At 47.3% G+C, this 18,197-nt stretch overlaps 1 protein-coding gene and 1 pseudogene across 1 annotated transcript; one reads left to right on the top strand and one right to left on the bottom strand.

Annotated features, from left to right (window-relative positions):
• Positions 1-270: 270 nt before the first annotated feature.
• Positions 271-9,905, bottom strand: LOC118472063 (uncharacterized). The gene is made up of 2 exons (XM_035959152.1): positions 9,493-9,905; positions 271-6,197 (listed from the first exon to the last, which is right to left on the bottom strand). The coding sequence occupies exon 2, from the start codon at positions 3,077-3,079 to the stop codon at positions 2,114-2,116; it is 966 nt and encodes a 321-aa protein (XP_035815045.1). The 5' UTR covers positions 3,080-6,197; positions 9,493-9,905; the 3' UTR covers positions 271-2,113.
• LOC103627075 (uncharacterized) lies at positions 9,851-10,372 on the top strand (annotated as a pseudogene).
• Positions 10,373-18,197: the final 7,825 nt, after the last annotated feature.

Genomic DNA, 18,197 nt, shown 5'->3' with positions numbered 1-18,197 from the left:
CCCCCAGCAAGACGAACGACTTGGCGCGCCGCGCCAACCGCCGAGCTTTGGCTCGGTCGAGGGGTAGCTCTCCTCGGTGGAGATATTGCAGGTACGGGGTCTGCCAGTTTCGATTAGGCGTGACCCCGTTCTGCTCCTCCTCGACGCGTAGTGCCTCACCCTCGGGGGCCGAGGGTGCCTCGGGCTGAGCCGAGGGCGCCTCGGGCTGAGCCAAGGCCTTCTCGGGCTCGGGCGCGTCGTCGGTCTTGACGGAGGGTTGATGCAGGTCTCGGGAGAAGAAGTCCGGGGGAACCGTTGTCCGCCCCGAGGCTATCTTAGCTAGCTCATCCGCAGTCTCGTTGTATCGTCGGGCGATGTGGTTGAGCTCGAGCCCGTAGAACTTGTCTTCCAGGCGCCGAACCTCATCGCAGTAGGCTTCCATCTTCGGGTCGCGGCAGCGGGAGTTCTTCATGACTTGGTCGATGACGAGCTGCGAGTCACCGCGAGCGTCGAGGCGTCGGACCCCTAGCTCGATGGCGATGCGCAACCCGTTGACCAGAGCCTCGTACTCAGCCACATTGTTGGACGCCGGGAAGTGGAGGCGTAGCACGTAGCGTAGGTGCTTCCCGAGGGGCGAGATGAAGAGCAGGCCCGCGCCTGCCCCTGTCTTCATCAGCGACCCGTCGAAAAACATGGTCCAGAGTTCCGGTTGGATCGGAGCTGTTGGGAGCTGGGTATCGACCCATTCAGCCACAAAGTCCACCAAGACTTGGGACTTGATGGCCTTCTGAGGGGCGAACGAGATTGTCTCGCCCATGATTTCCACTTCCCACTTTGCAATCCTACCTGAGGCTTCTCGGCACTGGATGATCTCCCCCAGGGGGAAGGATGACACCACAGTTACCGGATGAGACTCGAAGTAGTGTCGCAACTTCCGCCGCGTCAGGATCACCGCGTACAGCAGCTTCTGAATTTGGGGGTAGCGGATCTTGGTCTCGGACAGTACCTCACTGATGAAGTAGACTGGCCTCTGGATGGGCAATACATGCCCCTCTTCTCGTCTCTCAACCACGATCGCGGCGCTGACCACCTGAGTGGTAGCGGCGACGTAGATCAAGAGGGCTTCTCCGGCCGCGGGGGGCACCAAGATGGGCACGTTCGTGAGGAGCGCCTTCAGGTTCCCGAGGGCTTCCTCGGCCTCAGGGGTCCAAGTGAAGCACTCAGCCTTTCTTAAGAGGCGGTACAGAGGCAGGCCTCTTTCGCCGAGGCACGGGATGAAACGGCTCAGAGCCGCAAGGCATCCCGTGACCCTCTGTACGCCTTTCAAGTCCTTGATGGGCCCCATGTTGGTGATGTTCGCGATTTTCTCCGGGTTGGCCTCGATGCCCCGCTCGGAGACGATAAACGCCAAGAGCATGCCTCGGGGAACCCCGAAGACGCACTTCTCGGGATTGAGCTTTACGCCTTTCGCCTTGAGACACCGGAATGTCGTTTCAAGGTCGGAAAGGAGGTCGGAGGCTTTCCTCGTCTTGACTACGATGTCATCGACGTAGGCCTCGACCGTTCGACCAATGTGTTCGCCGAACATGTGGTTCATGCACCTTTGGTATGTCGCACCCGCATTCCTCAAACCAAACGGCATGGTAACGTAGCAGTACATGCCAAAAGGTGTGATGAAAGAAGTCGCGAGCTGGTCGGACTCCTTCATCCGGATTTGGTGATACCCTGAGTAGGCATCGAGGAAAGACAGGGTTTCGCACCCAGCAGTGGAATCCACGATTTGATCGATGTGAGGCAGAGGGTAGGGAACTTTTGGACATGCTTTGTTTAGACCAGTGTAGTCTACGCACATCCGCCATTTCCCTCCTTTCTTTCTCACCAGTACAGGGTTGGCAAGCCATTCGGGATGGAATACCTCTTTGATGAACCCTGCCGCCATTAGCTTGTGGATCTCCTCGCCTATGGCTCTGCGCTTTTCTTCGTCGAATCGGCGCAGAGGCTGCTTCACGGGTCGGGCCCCAGCTCGGATATCCAGCGAGTGCTCGGCGACATCCCTTGGTATGCCGGGCATGTTTGAGGGACTCCATGCGAAAACATCGGCGTTTGCGCAGAGAAAGTCGACGAGCACTGCTTCCTATTTGGGATCGAGCTCGGAGCCGATCCGGATCTGCTTGGAGGCGTCGTTGCTGGGGTCGAGAGGGACGGACTTAACCGTCTCCGCTGGCTCGAAGTTGTCGGCATGGCGCTTCACGTCTGGCGCCTCCTTGGAGAGGCTCTCCAGGTCGGCGATGAGGGCCTCAGATTCGGCGAGGGCCTCGGCGTACTCCACGCACTCCACGTCGCATTCGTACGCGTGTCGGTACGTGGGGCCGACGGTGATGACCCCGTTGGGGCCCGACATCTTGAGCTTGAGGTAGGTGTAGTTGGGGACGGCCATGAACTTGGCGTAGCATGGCCTCCCCAACACTGCGTGGTAGGTTCCTCGGAACCCGACCACCTCGAACGCGAGGGTTTCCCTTCGGAAGTTGGAGGGAGTGCCGAAGCAGACGGGTAGATCGAGTTGTCCGAGGGGCTGGACGCGTTTCCCGCGGATGATCCCGTGGAAAGGCGTCGCGCCTGTCCGGACCGAGGACAGATCGATCCGCAAGAGCCCGAGGGTCTCGGCGTAGATGATGTTGAGACTGCTGCCTCCGTCCATTAGGACCTTGGTGAGCCTGACGTTGCCGATGACGGGGTCGACGACGAGCGGGTATTTCCCCGGGCTTGGCACGCAGTCGGGATGGTCGCCCTGGTCGAAGGTGATGGGCTTGTCGGGCCAGTCTAGGTAGACTGGCGCCGCCACCTTTACCGAGCAGACCTCCCGACGCTCTTGCTTGCGGTGCCGAGCCGAGGTGTTCGCCACTTGCCCACCGTAGATCATGAAGCAGTCGCGGACCTCGGGGAACTCTCCTGCCTTGTGATCCTCCTTCTTATCGTCGTTGTGGGCCCTGCCACCTTCCGCAGGTGGCCCGACTTTGTGAAAGTGGCACCGAAGCATGGCGCACTCCTCAAGGGTGTGCTTGACGGGCCCCTGATGATAGGGGCACGACTCCTTGAGCATCTTGTCGAAGAGATTGGCGCCTCCGGGAGGTTTCCGAGGGTTCTTGTACTCAGCGGCAGCGACAAGGTCCGCATCGGCGGCGTCGCGTTTCGCGTGCGACTTCTTCTTGCCTTTCTTCTTGGTGCCGCGCTGAGTGGACGCCTCGGGGACATCTTCCGGCTGGCGGCCCTGGGGCTGCTTGTCCTTCCGGAAGATGGCCTCAACCGCCTCCTAGCCAGAGGCGAACTTGGTGGCGATGTCCATCAGTTCGCTCGCCCTGGTGGGGGTCTTGCGACCCAGCTTGCTCACCAGGTCGCGGCAGGTGGTGCCAGCGAGGAACGCGCCGATGACATCCGAGTTAGTGACGTTGGGCAGCTCGGTGCGCTGCTTCGAGAATCGCTGGATGTAGTCCCGGAGAGACTCTCCCGGCTGCTGGCGGCAGCTTCGGAGATCCCAGGAGTTCCCAGGGCGCACGTACATGCCCTGGAAGTTGCCGGCGAAGGCTTGGACCAGGTCGTCCCAGTTGGAGATCTGCCCCGGAGGCAAATGCTCCAGCCAGGCTCGAGCGGTGTTGGAGAGGAACAGGGGGAGGTTGCGGATGATGAGGTTGTCATCGTCCGTTCCACCCAGGTCGCAGGCCAGCCGGTAGTCCGCGAGCCACAGTTCTGACCTCGTCTCCTCCGAGTACTTTGCGATAGTAGTCGCGGTTCGGAACCGGGTCGGGAACGGCGCCCGTCGTATGGCCCGGCTGAAAGCCTGCGGACCAGGTGGTTCGGGCGAGGGACTCCGATCCTCCCCGCTGTCGTAGCGTCCCCCACGCCTGGGGTGGTAGCCTCGGCGCACCTTCTCGTCGAGGTGGGCTCGGCGGTTGCGGTGATGGTGCTCGTTGCCGAGGTGACCCGGGGCTGCAGGCGCTGTGTTGCGCGTGCGCCCGGTGTGGACCGAGGCTTCCCGCATGAATCGGGAAGTCGCGGCGCGATGCTCCGAGGGGTACCCCTGCCTTCGGGAGGCAGAGCTTTCGGCCCGTCGGACCGCGGCATCCTCCAGGAGATTCTTGAGCTCTCCCTGGATACGCCGCCCCTCAGTGGTTGATGGTTCCGGCATCGCGCGGAGAAGTATTGCCGCTGCAGCCAGGTTCTGGCCGACCCCGCTGGAAGCCGGTGGCGGCCTTGCCCTGACATCGTCGGCGATGCGGTGTTGGATGCCCTGGGGTAGATGACGCGCTTCTCCGGTCGGAGGTTGGCCTGCCCATTCCTGCCCGATGTCCCGACGGAACGGCTCAAGTGTTCCTGCTCCCTCGTCGAGCCTGGCCTGCATCTCGCGGATTTGCTTGAGCTGTGAGTCCTGACCCCCCGCAGGGACTGGGACCACAGCTAGCTCCCGTAGGATGTCAACGTGAGGCGCAGGCCTAGGGGGATCACCGTTCTCCGGTATACCAAGATGGTTACCTTCGCCGGGACCCCCTAGATCGACGTGGAAACATTCACGACTTGGGCCGCAGTCCTCGTCGCCGAGGCTGCGGCTACCGTCGAAACAGTCGGAAAGGCAGTAGTCGCATGCGGTCATGAAGTCCCGCATGGCACTGGGTGTGGCGGAACCGCCCGAATTATTCCAGCTTAAGTGCCCAAGTCGCACCCTTAAGGGCAGCAACGCACTTAAACAGGAATAACTCGTCAGTCCCTCGGATCTAGTCCGATAAAGCCACTTACCAGGATCGAATACCACTAGCTCACTCGAAGGTGAGGCACAGAGAAATACAATAAAACATAATACCACAAATTTAATAAGTATAATTAGTGATTACATTATCGGAGTTTTAGAAATAATTACCATAAATTTTAATGCAGCGGAAATAACTAACGGAGAAACCCGAGTAACATGGCGAAGCCTGGCCACGCTACTCCTCCTGGTCCTCTCCTGCGGAAGCAGTAACCCACTCGACCATCTATCCCGGTGGCAGGGATGAAGGCCAAGTCACACCATCAACCAATCATCCTAAGGAGTACCTGCAAAAATTATGCCACAAGCAAGGCTGAGTATACTAATACTCAGCTAGACTTACCTGGTGTGAGGAGTCTACTCCTCTACCTCTAGACATGCAGCTGTTTGGCTGTGGGGTTTGGTTGCCAAAAGCACTAGCTGAGTTTCTAAATCAAGTTTTTAACTTTCTCAAATTAAGTGTGACTCTCTTAAGGCTAAAGATGTACTATCTATTCATACATAGTAGCAAACATTTTTAGCAATCAACATCTTATATCATCTCATCACAATTCCACTTGTTACTCAATGTAGCAGCATGGATCAAGCAGTCTCATTAGCTGCGAGAAGCAGACGATTCGAATCGAGTTTTTAAACCTTGCAAGGTAAACCTAAACACACGACATGTAGGGGCACTCCGTCCCCACACACATCAACCGTCCCCATCGATTCCCCGTCAGCAGATCAGGGCTCACCGCCTTGGCATACAATGCCTCACTGACCCCGACTGCCGTCGTGCAGTGACCGCACTTGTACCCACCATAACCGGAATGGGAGACCACGTCTTAGGTCGCGTGAGGGGCAAAGTCTACTGCCAGGTTCAATCAGGTACTAGGCTTACCGATTTACCATATTTCTCGGCATGCGTTTAGTACGTTCAAACGCTTGACACACGGTACCACACCTTAATCCTTATTCCAATTTTCATCTCGTAGACCACGCGTCCCCATGGACCCGTGTCCACAGACCATCATCATTCTGTTATCAAAGGGGATACAACCAATTCCTGACCTCGCGCGAGTGCTAGAAAAATCACTCGACTTCTACCGAGATCCCTAATTAGCAAAGCAGCTACTCGACCTAGCATACTAGTATCCATCTCAAAGGGAATCCTGAGTTCATGCAACTAGGGTTTCAGTCAACTCCTACACTTAAGTGCACAGTACAAGCCTACAAACATTAAGTGTAGTGAAATAGCATATATATAACGGTTATGCATAAAACCGGAGCTTGCCTTTAATTTAACACTTAGGTAGTGTTTGCTGGGGGAGGTACTCGCTCGGCGAGCATCCACTGGTTAAGTCCACCATCCTTCAGTACGTCCACCAACTGCATCTTGTGGTTGTCGCCACATCGCTTGCACGGTCGTCACCTCTCGGTCCTAAATGAGATGCAGGATGCATATGTATGAATACAATGAAAAATATCACAAGCTATATAAATACATGGTAGCAAACTAACATTTAATTGTAAGACACTGCAACGACTATACACAAGCGCTAGCTATTCGTATGTTATCGGCGTTCATCATTAACACCATTAACAAGACGACCAAATTTTATTTATTTACGCAACACAAATACGATATGACAAGTACACACATTTTCTACGCTCACCTTAATCATTCATTTGTTCTACTATTGACCACACAAGAGCAACCAAGACAACATAAGTTTAAATCGGACCTAGGCATCAATGTCTATGAAACTCCTATATCACAATCAACTAGAGAAGAAATATATAAAACATGACACACATGCATTATTAAGCTTAGTCATGGCAAGTCTATATTACTTAAGAGCAAACCAAACATTTTTAGCGAGAAGGGTGAACTAAACAATCAAAAGCGCACTAGCAGAATTTTTAGACAGCAATACAGCAGTCACTTGTTTCAGTCATAACTCACAAGATATTTACCCAAAAATAGTAAACTAGGACTTTCTAGAAAGCTTCAAAAGTGCTTTACAACTTTGGTATTGTCATCACAGCATGATTAAACACTTAGCAAGGTCAAAAGGTGTTAACACAACAGCGCTGTCCAGATTTGGACAGATTCAGACTTGTGACTTTAAAAATTCATAACTGAAGATTCAGACATCCAAACAAAATGATTTAAGACTTTCTGGAAATCTAATTAAATGTTCTACAAATTATTTATAAACATCTCAAAGTGATTCCATATTTAACTAAAGATAAAAGACACTAGAAGACCTTGCTGTCCAGAATTGGACAGATTCAGTCTTCAGACTTTAAACATCCATAACTTAATATTCAGACCACCAAAAATATTGATCCAAGACTTTTTGGAAAGCTTGGCAATTGCACTACATAACTTTTATAATCACCAAGAAGTGATTCTGTGCTTAACTGAATCAAACAACGCAGTTTTCAAAATCTGTTCTGACGGTGGACAGAACACAGCAACCAAGTTGTAAAATTCATAACTCTTAAACCGTCAGGCCTTTAGTTATGAAATTTTAACACAAGCAAGATAAGAAAAGCATCTACAACTTTATTATAATGACCATGAACAGATTGTAACATTAAATTGAACAAACAATACAGTTTCTGAAATCTGTACAGAATTTGGACAGATTCAGTTACTGAATTTGTGAACAGCATAACTCCTAAACTGTCAGACCTATGGCTGTCAAATTTTAACACCAGCAAGATAATAAAGTTATCTACCACTTTTCTATAGCACATATCTACAGAAAACACAATTAAGTTCATCAAACATACAACACACCGAAAACAGTACGTGCAGCCCAAAACAGCAATCAACACATTTCAGCTTCTATACAATTCAAGAATTGTCGCGTTCTAGAGACTTAAATTATTCTAACAATTTACCATTCGTTAGAGTTGAATTAATTAAATGAGGACTAACAAGTATACTTATAAATTTTATCCAAATCATTTAGTGCACTAAAATTACTACAACCAATTAACAACGCATTCTTCACGATAATCACCCAACGATTTGCGTTTTCAATTAGACCCCACATGAGCACTACTACTTTTACCCGTGCCCATAACCATACCCATTTAGACCACAACAAGCAATTCACCATGACTACAAGCTTAACTAAAGTCATCTAATGGGTCGGCTAGCTAGAGCAACGACACAGCCCGCTAGACAGCATACACGTCGGCTTGCCTATTATTATCACCATTCGAGACACAACATATATAACAATCACTTAACAAAATCAACTCCTGCCTAACATGAGTTGGCTAATGACGTGACTATTTCCCAATTACCATCACACACCACCTTTCGTCATTTTTGGATAACCGGCACGACACACAGCTATTGTAATACATCTCAAGTTCATTCAACCCATCAGTGGAGCACTAGCATATTTCAGAAAATTTTCTTGAGACTACGACGACAAGGCATCGAGCTTATCCTGCACATAAAAGCATCACAAGCATTTTTACGGAACGTATCAGTTAACCTGATCGACACACTAGACATGTTCTTCACCCTTCAAAATTTATCGCACAACCAAAATCATCACACTTGCTAATGACACCAACAATACCTACTGATATGTTATTCACATCTCGAGCACAGTTACACGCCGCATACTGGTTTCTAACATAATCCTCATATAACTCGTAATTCAAACTACTCTCCAACAATAAATCGCGCACGACAGATTTCGCCTTAACTGGTTAATTTATCTGGAGCACCGCCTAGCGTACCACTAGTACCCCGCATTTTGACTCGACATATAAACATAGAGGAAGCGATGACTACTTCGGCATGTCACCACCTCTCTATTTAAGCAAAGACAATTTCCACCTACAACGACTGATCATCCCCATCGAGCACACCTTATTTTACTATGTCTCGCATACAACCATATTGTGGTGTGCACTCGAGACACTACCGATTAACTTAACACAATTACCACTACAATGCACTTTGATATACACATTCGACATCACATTGCTTCGACAAACCCCACACTTCCAATTTACTTGTCGCATCCAAACACACCACGTGCCCACTGTATTCTCATGACAAATTTTAGCACAATTATTTATGTTAACAATTATCGACTAGACGAGTGAAACACCAACTGATTATTCACACATCTCGTCGTCAAACACCAATCACAAGTGGCATAATTTATATTTTTAACCCACTTTAACGTACATCAATGATGAATACATAAAATATATTTAACATAGACTAACCCATTAGCCGACTATGAAAATCACTAAGCATGTTTTACGCTTTATTTAATTTACCACAACTAACACACTACTTTACGACGAAGTGCTTTAGCAAACAATTAATACATCTGTGACCAACCTCTACGACACACAAAAGAACTATTGCAGGCACACAAACACTTGTTGGCATTCCAATCGCAAACACATCTACGCGACCACTTTCTCCTCCATGAATTTCGGTTCGCATACACATATTCACGCACATATATATACATGACAATGACAAATGTTGCAAGTAAATCAATCACATGGATTCAACCTGAACGAGTCGGGACTAGCCGTATGGGCTGTCCACATGGCTCGGCATTTCATCGAACGGGCAAAGCGTGAAGCGCGGTGCCGACCACTAGCTGTGATAACACAAAAAAAATTGTTGGCGGCAGTTCACCGATCATTAGAAAAACAACAAGGACAGCGGGGGTTCTCACCGAGGGTCGACGACGTCGTGGGCGGGGCTGTCCCCAACACCAAGCCTCTCACGGGCATTTTGTCGGGCACCTGCAGCCTGCCCATGCGAGGAGGGTGCTAGGGAAATGGGCCCTCGGCCATAGAGCAGAGAGGATGCTGGTAAACTGGGGCTTCATCCATGGGGCAGCCACGCCATGGGAGAGGGAAGTGTTAGAGGGCTCGACCATCGAAGTTTGCTGGTCAGCCATGGGGACGGGGGTGCGGCCTTGGAGCTCCGGCGTTCAAGGTAAGCAGCGAGAGGGAGTTGCAGACCGGAGCTCGAATGGCATCTAGCCAGCGCGCGCAGGGGGAGATGGTGAGCTGCACAAAAAAAAGGGGAAACTCGATCTGGGAGGATGGCGGCCAGATGGGACTGCTCGAGGGAATCCACGGCAAGGTGGGGATGGCCGGACTTGAGAAGGGCAGGAAGCCATATGGGAGAGGGAGCGTACGTGCAGGAAGCGAACAAGGAGCCCAGGCCATGGGGCGAGCTCACCTGCTCGAGCTCGGACCTAGAGAAATGCCCTGCGCTAGGAGCCTGGGGAGGGGGATGCTGTGCAGGTTGCCGGCCAGAGGTAAGGTGCGCCAGGGAGAGCTCGCAGCCATGGATAACGCAGGGGCAGAGAAGAGCTCGCAGGGAACTCAGACGCCGTGACCGCTGGTCGGATCACAGACTGAGGAGAAGTTGCACCCATGGCGCCGCTTACCCAGAGTTGGCCGAGCAGAAGAGGGGCGGCTGGCCATGGAGTTCCTGCTAGGCACCATGGAAAGGGGAGCAGAGGTGCTGCACGGCAGAAGGATGAAGGAGAGCGTGGGGAGGAAGAGGAGGCTGTTGGTGGCGGCTAGGGGTGGGAATGAAAATTTCCCAAATGCAAGTGAGGGGGATTCGTATTTATAGGCATGAGCTAGGGTTAGGGTTTCCTTAGTGGGCTGGGTTGGGCTGGCCCAAACACGTTATTGGGTTGCGCTAAACATTTTCCGGAATAAAATGTTCCTGCGGAATTTGTCTGTACACAGAACAGAGCGAAATAGATTTCGGCGAACGGACGGTTGAGCAATTAATTCGGCCGAGAGTCTAATTAGATTTCGCTCGAAAATAATTCCCTACGCGTGATTCGAAAATAAACCGTCCTGAGATTTGATCGGCTTTGGATTTTTAGTTGGAGAAGGCAAATCGTGACATTTTAAAATTGCTAGCAATACGGGGTTTTGAATTCAGTTCGGACTTGAGATATTTGGCCGAGTCGGATAAAATTGATTAGAGGACGACATACTGAGTATTCCGTCGGAGAATACGGACCCGGATAAAATAGTCGAACATAGATCAAGGTTCGAAAAATTAGACTCGGGCTCAGATCAATTAACAGTTGTCGAGAGTTTGATTAAATGAGCTTCAGATGAGATTTATAATTCGAGAATGATTTTTGAGTTTGCATCCGTGCCGAGGATAAAAGTTTTAACACGCTCCAAAAATGGTTGTTTCTCGCGATCAATTAACTCTGAATTCGGTGAACTTCCAAGAGAAAGCCTGATAAACAGAGATAGGCACGATCGAGAAATAGAAATTTTTATTGAACATCCGAGATTAGGATTAATCTCCCGACATAACGCGAAATTGACACCAGGGTGTCACAGCCTTCCCCCCTTAAAAAGAATCTCGTCCCGAGATTCGAATGAGGATCTTCAAGGGTGGAGAAGCATGTAACTCCCAGGATGAAGATAGATGCAAATTCATGAGAGGGTATCTGACAAGATACTGGAGACAGATTTGGATATAATATCGCGACATATCGAGACAAAATGCAGCGATCATTCTGAGAGAGTGTCCACAAAAGATAGCACATCAGTATAGTCTCGTAATGGACCACGACTATTAACCGCGATACCAGCGCGTGCCGAGCAGCTCAACCATGTGTGCACCATAGTAGGCTCTCGGTCTCGTCGTGGCACTATTGGTCGTTAGTCATAACACCATTACCAAACGCAACCAATGAAAAATTCACTTGGCATAATTAGATGGAGCCCATGAGAGTATGGCCCAGAAAATAAGAATGTGACCGGAGTTGAAGCAAGATTGCTGACAAAAGAGCATCACATGAGAATTTTTCTTTAACTCAGAGAAATATTTTATGATCAACATGGAGATTATCAGATTAGATATTAGCACGAGATTTGATATGAGGATGAACCGACCATGAGATCAAAATAGATTGTTGAGCTTTTAGAGACATGAGAGAACCAAGGACAACAATCAAATCCATTGAACCAAATGGATATGCCATTTAGAGATAAGTTGATAAAACAAGCGTCATGATCCTCGGAGAAGGGGTATGAGAATGACCAAAATTGAGAGATTTTGGTATATCAACATCTGATACTTGAGAACGAGTTAGAGCAGATATCCAGATAATAGGGTAGGATCAATAGGGGATCCAGAGATTTGGATGATAAGGTCACAACATGATTCACAAGGAAAAGATTACCAGATCCAGGTGAAAGGAGAGGTAGTCAGATGAGATTGATTAGGATGGGCACCAGAAAGGTTATGAAGATTTGGGACATGATCTATGGAAAGAAACATGACCTTGATAGGGTTTGCGCAACTAGACACCAAACGATTTTTTTGACGCAACAAGTGCACAAGGAGACTGGGGTAGTCTAGCGGTCAAGCTATGGGCATCTATAGGTTGTGCAGGTTTAATTTCAAGGGTAAAACACTCAAGGGCTAGAAAATACCAACACCAGCAGAATTTTCTTTTAAAGAGGTTTCACTTGCTAAACTCAAGGTTGTTTGGACGGGGGGTCTTTTTCATGAGCAGAACAAACAACACTTTTTTTTGCAACAAGGGTTGAACAATTACCCTACCACCTAGATAGCCAGACAAGAGAAACACATATCACAACATAACAAGACATAACCATCTGACACGAGATAAGGCATTTCTAACATAGCAGTACATCACATTATTCACAAGTTTTTATTATTGGAATAAAGGTAAGAGAAGCGTGTTGATGCACAAGAGACAATGATGCGACAATCAGGATGCATGCTCATTCTAGTCGTCTTCTCAGACCTGACTAATTTTCGGGTGCTTCTACAACATCCTTATTAATAGTAGTAGTAGCCTCTATGGCCTATATACATAGCCACCTAGCTACCCATCTATTTCCTAAGGCTTCACGTCCTAAGTCTATCCTTATCGTCCTGACTTCTATCCAACTTGGTTTCTAAGCAAGTTTTACTTTTGAAAAGGTTGGTAATCATGACTTATTGACTTCTCTGTATTGGTATTCGCTCCAATACCAGCTGTGGCGGAACCGCCCGAATTATTCTAGCTTAAGTGCCCAAGTCGCACCCTTAAGGGCAGCAACGCACTTAAACAGGAATAACTCGTCAGTCCCTCGGATCTAGTCCGATAAAGCCACTTACCAGGATCGAATACCACTAGCTCACTCGAAGGTGAGGCACAGAGAAATACAATAAAACATAATACCACAAATTTAATAAGTATAATTAGTGATTACATTATCGAAGTTTTATAAATAATAACCATAAATTTTAATGCAGCGGAAATAACTAACGGAGAAACCCGAGTAACATGGCGAAGCCTGGCCACGCTACTCCTCCTGGTCCTCTCCTGCGGAAGCAGTAACCCACTCGACCATCTATCCCGGTGGCAGGGATGAAGGCCAAGTCACACCATCAACCAATCATCCTAAGGAGTACCTGCAAAAATTATGCCACAAGCAAGGCTGAGTATACTAATACTCAGCTAGACTTACCCGGTGTGAGGAGTCTACTCCTCTACCTCTAGACATGCAGCTGTTTGGCTGTGGGGTTTGGTTGCCAAAAGCACTAGCTGAGTTTCTAAATCAAGTTTTTAACTTTGTCAAATTAAGTGTGACTCTCTTAAGGCTAAAGATGTACTATCTATTCATACATAGTAGCAAACATTTTTAGCAATCAACATCTTGTATCATCTCATCACAATTCCACTTGTTACTCAATGTAGCAGCATGGATCAAGCAGTCTCATTAGCTGCGAGAAGCAGACGATTCGAATCGAGTTTTTAAACCTTGCAAGGTAAACCTAAACACACGACATGTAGGGGCACTCTGTCCCCACACACATCAACCGTCCCCATCGATTCCCCGTCAGCAGATCAGGGCTCACCGCCTTGGCATACAATGCCTCACTGACCCCGACTGCCGTCGTGCAGTGACCGCACTTGTACCCACCATAACCGGAATGGGAGACCACGTCTCAGGTCGCGTGAGGGGCAAAGTCTACTGCCAGGTCCAATCAGGTACTAGGCTTATCGATTTACCATATTTCTCGGTATGCGTTTAGTACGTTCAAACGCTTGACACACGGTACCACACCTTAATCCTTATTCCAATTTTCATCTCGTAGACCACGCGTCCCCATGGACCCGTGTCCACAGACCATCATCATTCTGTTATCAAAGGGGATACAACCAATTCCTGACCTCGCGCGAGTGCTAGAAAAATCACTCGACTTCTACCGAGATCCCTAATTAGCAAAGCAGCTACTCGACCTAGCATACTAGTATCCATCTCAAAGGGAATCCTGAGTTCATGCAACTAGGGTTTCAGTCAACTCCTACACTTAAGTGCACAGTACAAGCCTACAAACATTAAGTGCAGTAAAATAGCATATATATAACGGTTATGCATAAAACCGGGGCTTGCTTTTAATTTAACACTTAGGTAGTGTTTGCTGGGGGAGGTACTCGCTCGGCGAGCATCCACTGGTTAAGTCCACCATCCTTCAGTACGTCCACCAACTGCATCTTGTGGTTGTCACCACATCGCTTGCACGGTCGTCACCTCTCGGTCCTAAATGAGATGCAGGATGCATATGTATGAATACAATGAAAAATATCACAAGCTATATAAATACATGGTAGCAAACTAACATTTAATTGTAAGACACTGCAACGACTATACGCAAGCGCTAGCTATTCGTATGTTATCGGCGTTCATCATTAACACCATTAACAAGACGACCAAATTTTATTTATTTACGCAACACAAATACGATATGACAAGTACACATATTTTCTACGCTCACCTTAATCATTCATTTGTTCTACTATTGACCACACAAGAGCAACCAAGACAACATAAGTTTAAATCGGACCTAGGCATCAATGTCTATGAAACTCCTATATCACAATCAACTAGAGAAGAAATATATAAAACATGACACACATGCATTATTAAGCTTAGTCATGGCAAGTCTATATTACTTAAGAGCAAACCAAATATTTTTAGCGAGAAGGGTGAACTAAACAATCAAAAGCGCACTAGCAGAATTTTTAGACAGCAATACAGCAATCACTTGTTTCAGTCATAACTCACAAGATATTTACCCAAAAATAGTAAACTAGGACTTTCTAGAAAGCTTCAAAAGTGCTTTACAACTTTGGTATTGTCATCACAGCATGATTAAACACTTAGCAAGGTCAAAAGGTGTTAACACAACAGCGCTGTCCAGATTTGGACAGATTCAGACTTGTGACTTTAAAAATTCATAACTGAAGATTCAGACATCCAAACAAAATGATTTAAGACTTTCTGGAAATCTAATTAAATGTTCTACAAATTATTTATAAACATCTCAAAGTGATTCCATATTTAACTAAAGATAAAAGACACTAGAAGACCTTGCTGTCCAGAATTGGACAGATTCAGTCTTCAGACTTTAAACATCCATAACTTAATCTTCAGACCACCAAAAATAGTGATCCAAGACTTTTTGGAAAGCTTGGCAATTGCACTACATAACTTTTATAATCACCAAGAAGTGATTCTGTGCTTAACTGAATCAAACAACGCAGTTTTCAAAATCTGTTCTGACGGTGGACAGAACACAGCAACCAAGTTGTAAAATTCATAACTCTTAAACCGTCAGGCCTTTAGTTATGAAATTTTAACACAAGCAAGATAAGAAAAGCATCTACAACTTTATTATAATGACCATGAACAGATTGTAACATTAAATTGAACAAACAATACAGTTTCTGAAATCTGTACAGAATTTGGACAGATTCAGTTACTGAATTTGTGAACAGCATAACTCCTAAACTGTCAGACCTATGGCTGTCAAATTTTAACACCAGCAAGATAATAAAGTTATCTACCACTTTTCTATAGCACATATCTACAGAAAACACAATTAAGTTCATCAAACATACAGCACACCGAAAACAGTACGTGCAGCCCAAAACAGCAATAAACACATTTCAGCTTCTATACAATTCAAGAATTGTCGCGTTCTAGAGACTTAAATTATTCTAACAATTTACCATTCGTTAGAGTTGAATTAATTAAATGAGGACTAACAAGTATACTTATAAATTTTATCCAAATCATTTAGTGCACTAAAATTACTACAACCAATTAACAACGCATTTTTCACGATAATCACCCAACGATTTGCGTTTTCAATTAGACCCCACATGAGCACTACTACTTTTACCTGTGCCCATAACCATACCCATTTATACCACAACAAGCAATTCACCATGACTACAAGCTTAACTAAAGTCATCTAATGGGTCGGCTAGCTAGAGCAACGACACAGCCCGCTAGACAGCATACACGTCGGCTTGCCTATTATTATCACCATTCGAGACACAACATATATAACAATCACTTAACAAAATCAACTCCTGCCTAACATGAGTTGGCTAATGACGTGACTATTTCCCAATTACCATCACACACCACCTTTCGTCATTTTTGGATAACCGGCACGACACACAGCTATTGTAATACATCTCAAGTTCATTCAACCCATCAGTGGAGCACTAGCATATTTCAGAAAATTTTCTTGAGACTACGACGATAAGGCATCGAGCTCAGCCTGCACATAAAAGCATCACAAGCATTTTTACGGAACCTATCGGTTAACCTGATCGACACACTAGACATGTTCTTCACCCTTCAAAATTTATCGCACAACCAAAATCATCACACTTGCTAATGACACCAACAATACCTACTGATATGTTATTCACATCTCGAGCACAGTTACACGCCGCATACTGGTTTCTAACATAATCCTCATATAACTCGTAATTCAAACTACTCTCCAATAATAAATCGCGCACGACAGATTTCGCCTTAACTGGTTAATTTATCTGGAGCACCGCCTAGCGTACCACTAGTACCCCGCATTTTGACTCGACATATAAACATAGAGGAAGCGATGACTACTTCGGCATGTCACCACCTCTCTATTTAAGCAAAGACAATTTCCACCTACAACGACTGATCATCCCCATCGAGCACACCTTATTTTACTATGTCTCGCATACAACTATATTGTGGTGTGCACTCGAGACACTACTGATTAACTTAACGCAATTACCACTACAATGCACTTTGATATACACATTCGACATCACATTGCTTCGACAAACCCCACACTTCCAATTTACTTGTCGCATCCAAACACACCACGTGCCCACTAGGGCTGGAAACGAGCCGAGCCGAGCCAGGCTCGGCTCGGCTCGGTGAGGCTCGGTGGAATAGCGAGCCGAGCCAGGCTCGGCTCGGTCACTTAGCGAGCTCGGTAATGAGGCTCGGCTCGGCTCGATATAGGCTCGCGAGCCGGCTCGGCTCGGCTCGCGAGCCTGTACACTCAAATACTCAACAACAGTAATTATAGTCATTAGCTCAAATTTGAAGCACAATATGTTCCATATAATAAAAAATTATGTCCCTGCACTCTAGTTCCTTGTGAATTGTGACCAAAATAGCACACTTACACACTGGTCAACGGAGATACGAGTAAGCAGTAGTTTGGACCGAGCCTCGAGCCGGCTCGCGAGCCTCACCAAGCCGGCTCGGCTCGGCTCGTTAGTGTAGCGAGCCGCAGAATTAGGCTCGGCTCGGGCTCGTTTAGGCTCGCGAGCCTCACCGAGCCGAGCCGAGCCTGATCGAGCCCGAGCCGGCTCGCGAGCCTCGAGCTTTTTTTCCAGCCCTAGTGCCCACTGCATTCTCATGACAAATTTTAGCACAATTATTTATGTTAACAATTATCGACTAGACGAGTGAAACACCAACTGATTATTCACACATCTCGTCGTCAAACACCAATCACAAGTGGCATAATTTATATTTTTAACCCACTTTAACCTACATCAACGATGAATACATAAAATATATTTAACATAGACTAACCCATTAGCCGACTATGGAAATCACTAAGCATGTTTTACGCTTTATTTAATTTACCACAACTAACACACTACTTTACGACGAAGTGCTTTAGCAAACAATTAATACATCTGTGACCAACCTCTACGACGCACAAAAGAACTATTGCAGGCACACAAACACTTGTTGGCATTCCAATCGCAAACACATCTACGCGTACCACTTTCTCCTCCATGAATTTCGGTTCGCATACACATATTCACGCACATATATATACATGACAATGACAAATGTTGCAAGTAAATCAATCACATGGATTCAACCTAAACGAGTCGGGACTAGCCGTATGGGCTGTCCACATGGCTCGGCATTTCATCGAACGGGCAAAGCGTGAAGCGCGGTGTCGACCACTAGCTGTGGTAACACAAAAAAATTGTTGGCGGCAGTTCACCGATCATTAGAAAAAAAGCAAGGACAGCGGGGGTTCTCACCGAGG

This window comes from Zea mays, chromosome 5 (genome assembly GCF_902167145.1).
Source record: "Zea mays cultivar B73 chromosome 5, Zm-B73-REFERENCE-NAM-5.0, whole genome shotgun sequence".
Lineage (NCBI taxonomy): Eukaryota > Viridiplantae > Streptophyta > Magnoliopsida > Poales > Poaceae > Zea > Zea mays.
This window is presented reverse-complemented; position numbering and strand designations above follow the sequence as displayed.

Coding starts and splice junctions, on each gene's coding strand:
- LOC118472063 (XM_035959152.1), bottom strand. CDS start 3,079: ATGCTCAAGGAGTCGTGCCCCTATCATCAGGGGCCCGTCAAGCACACC.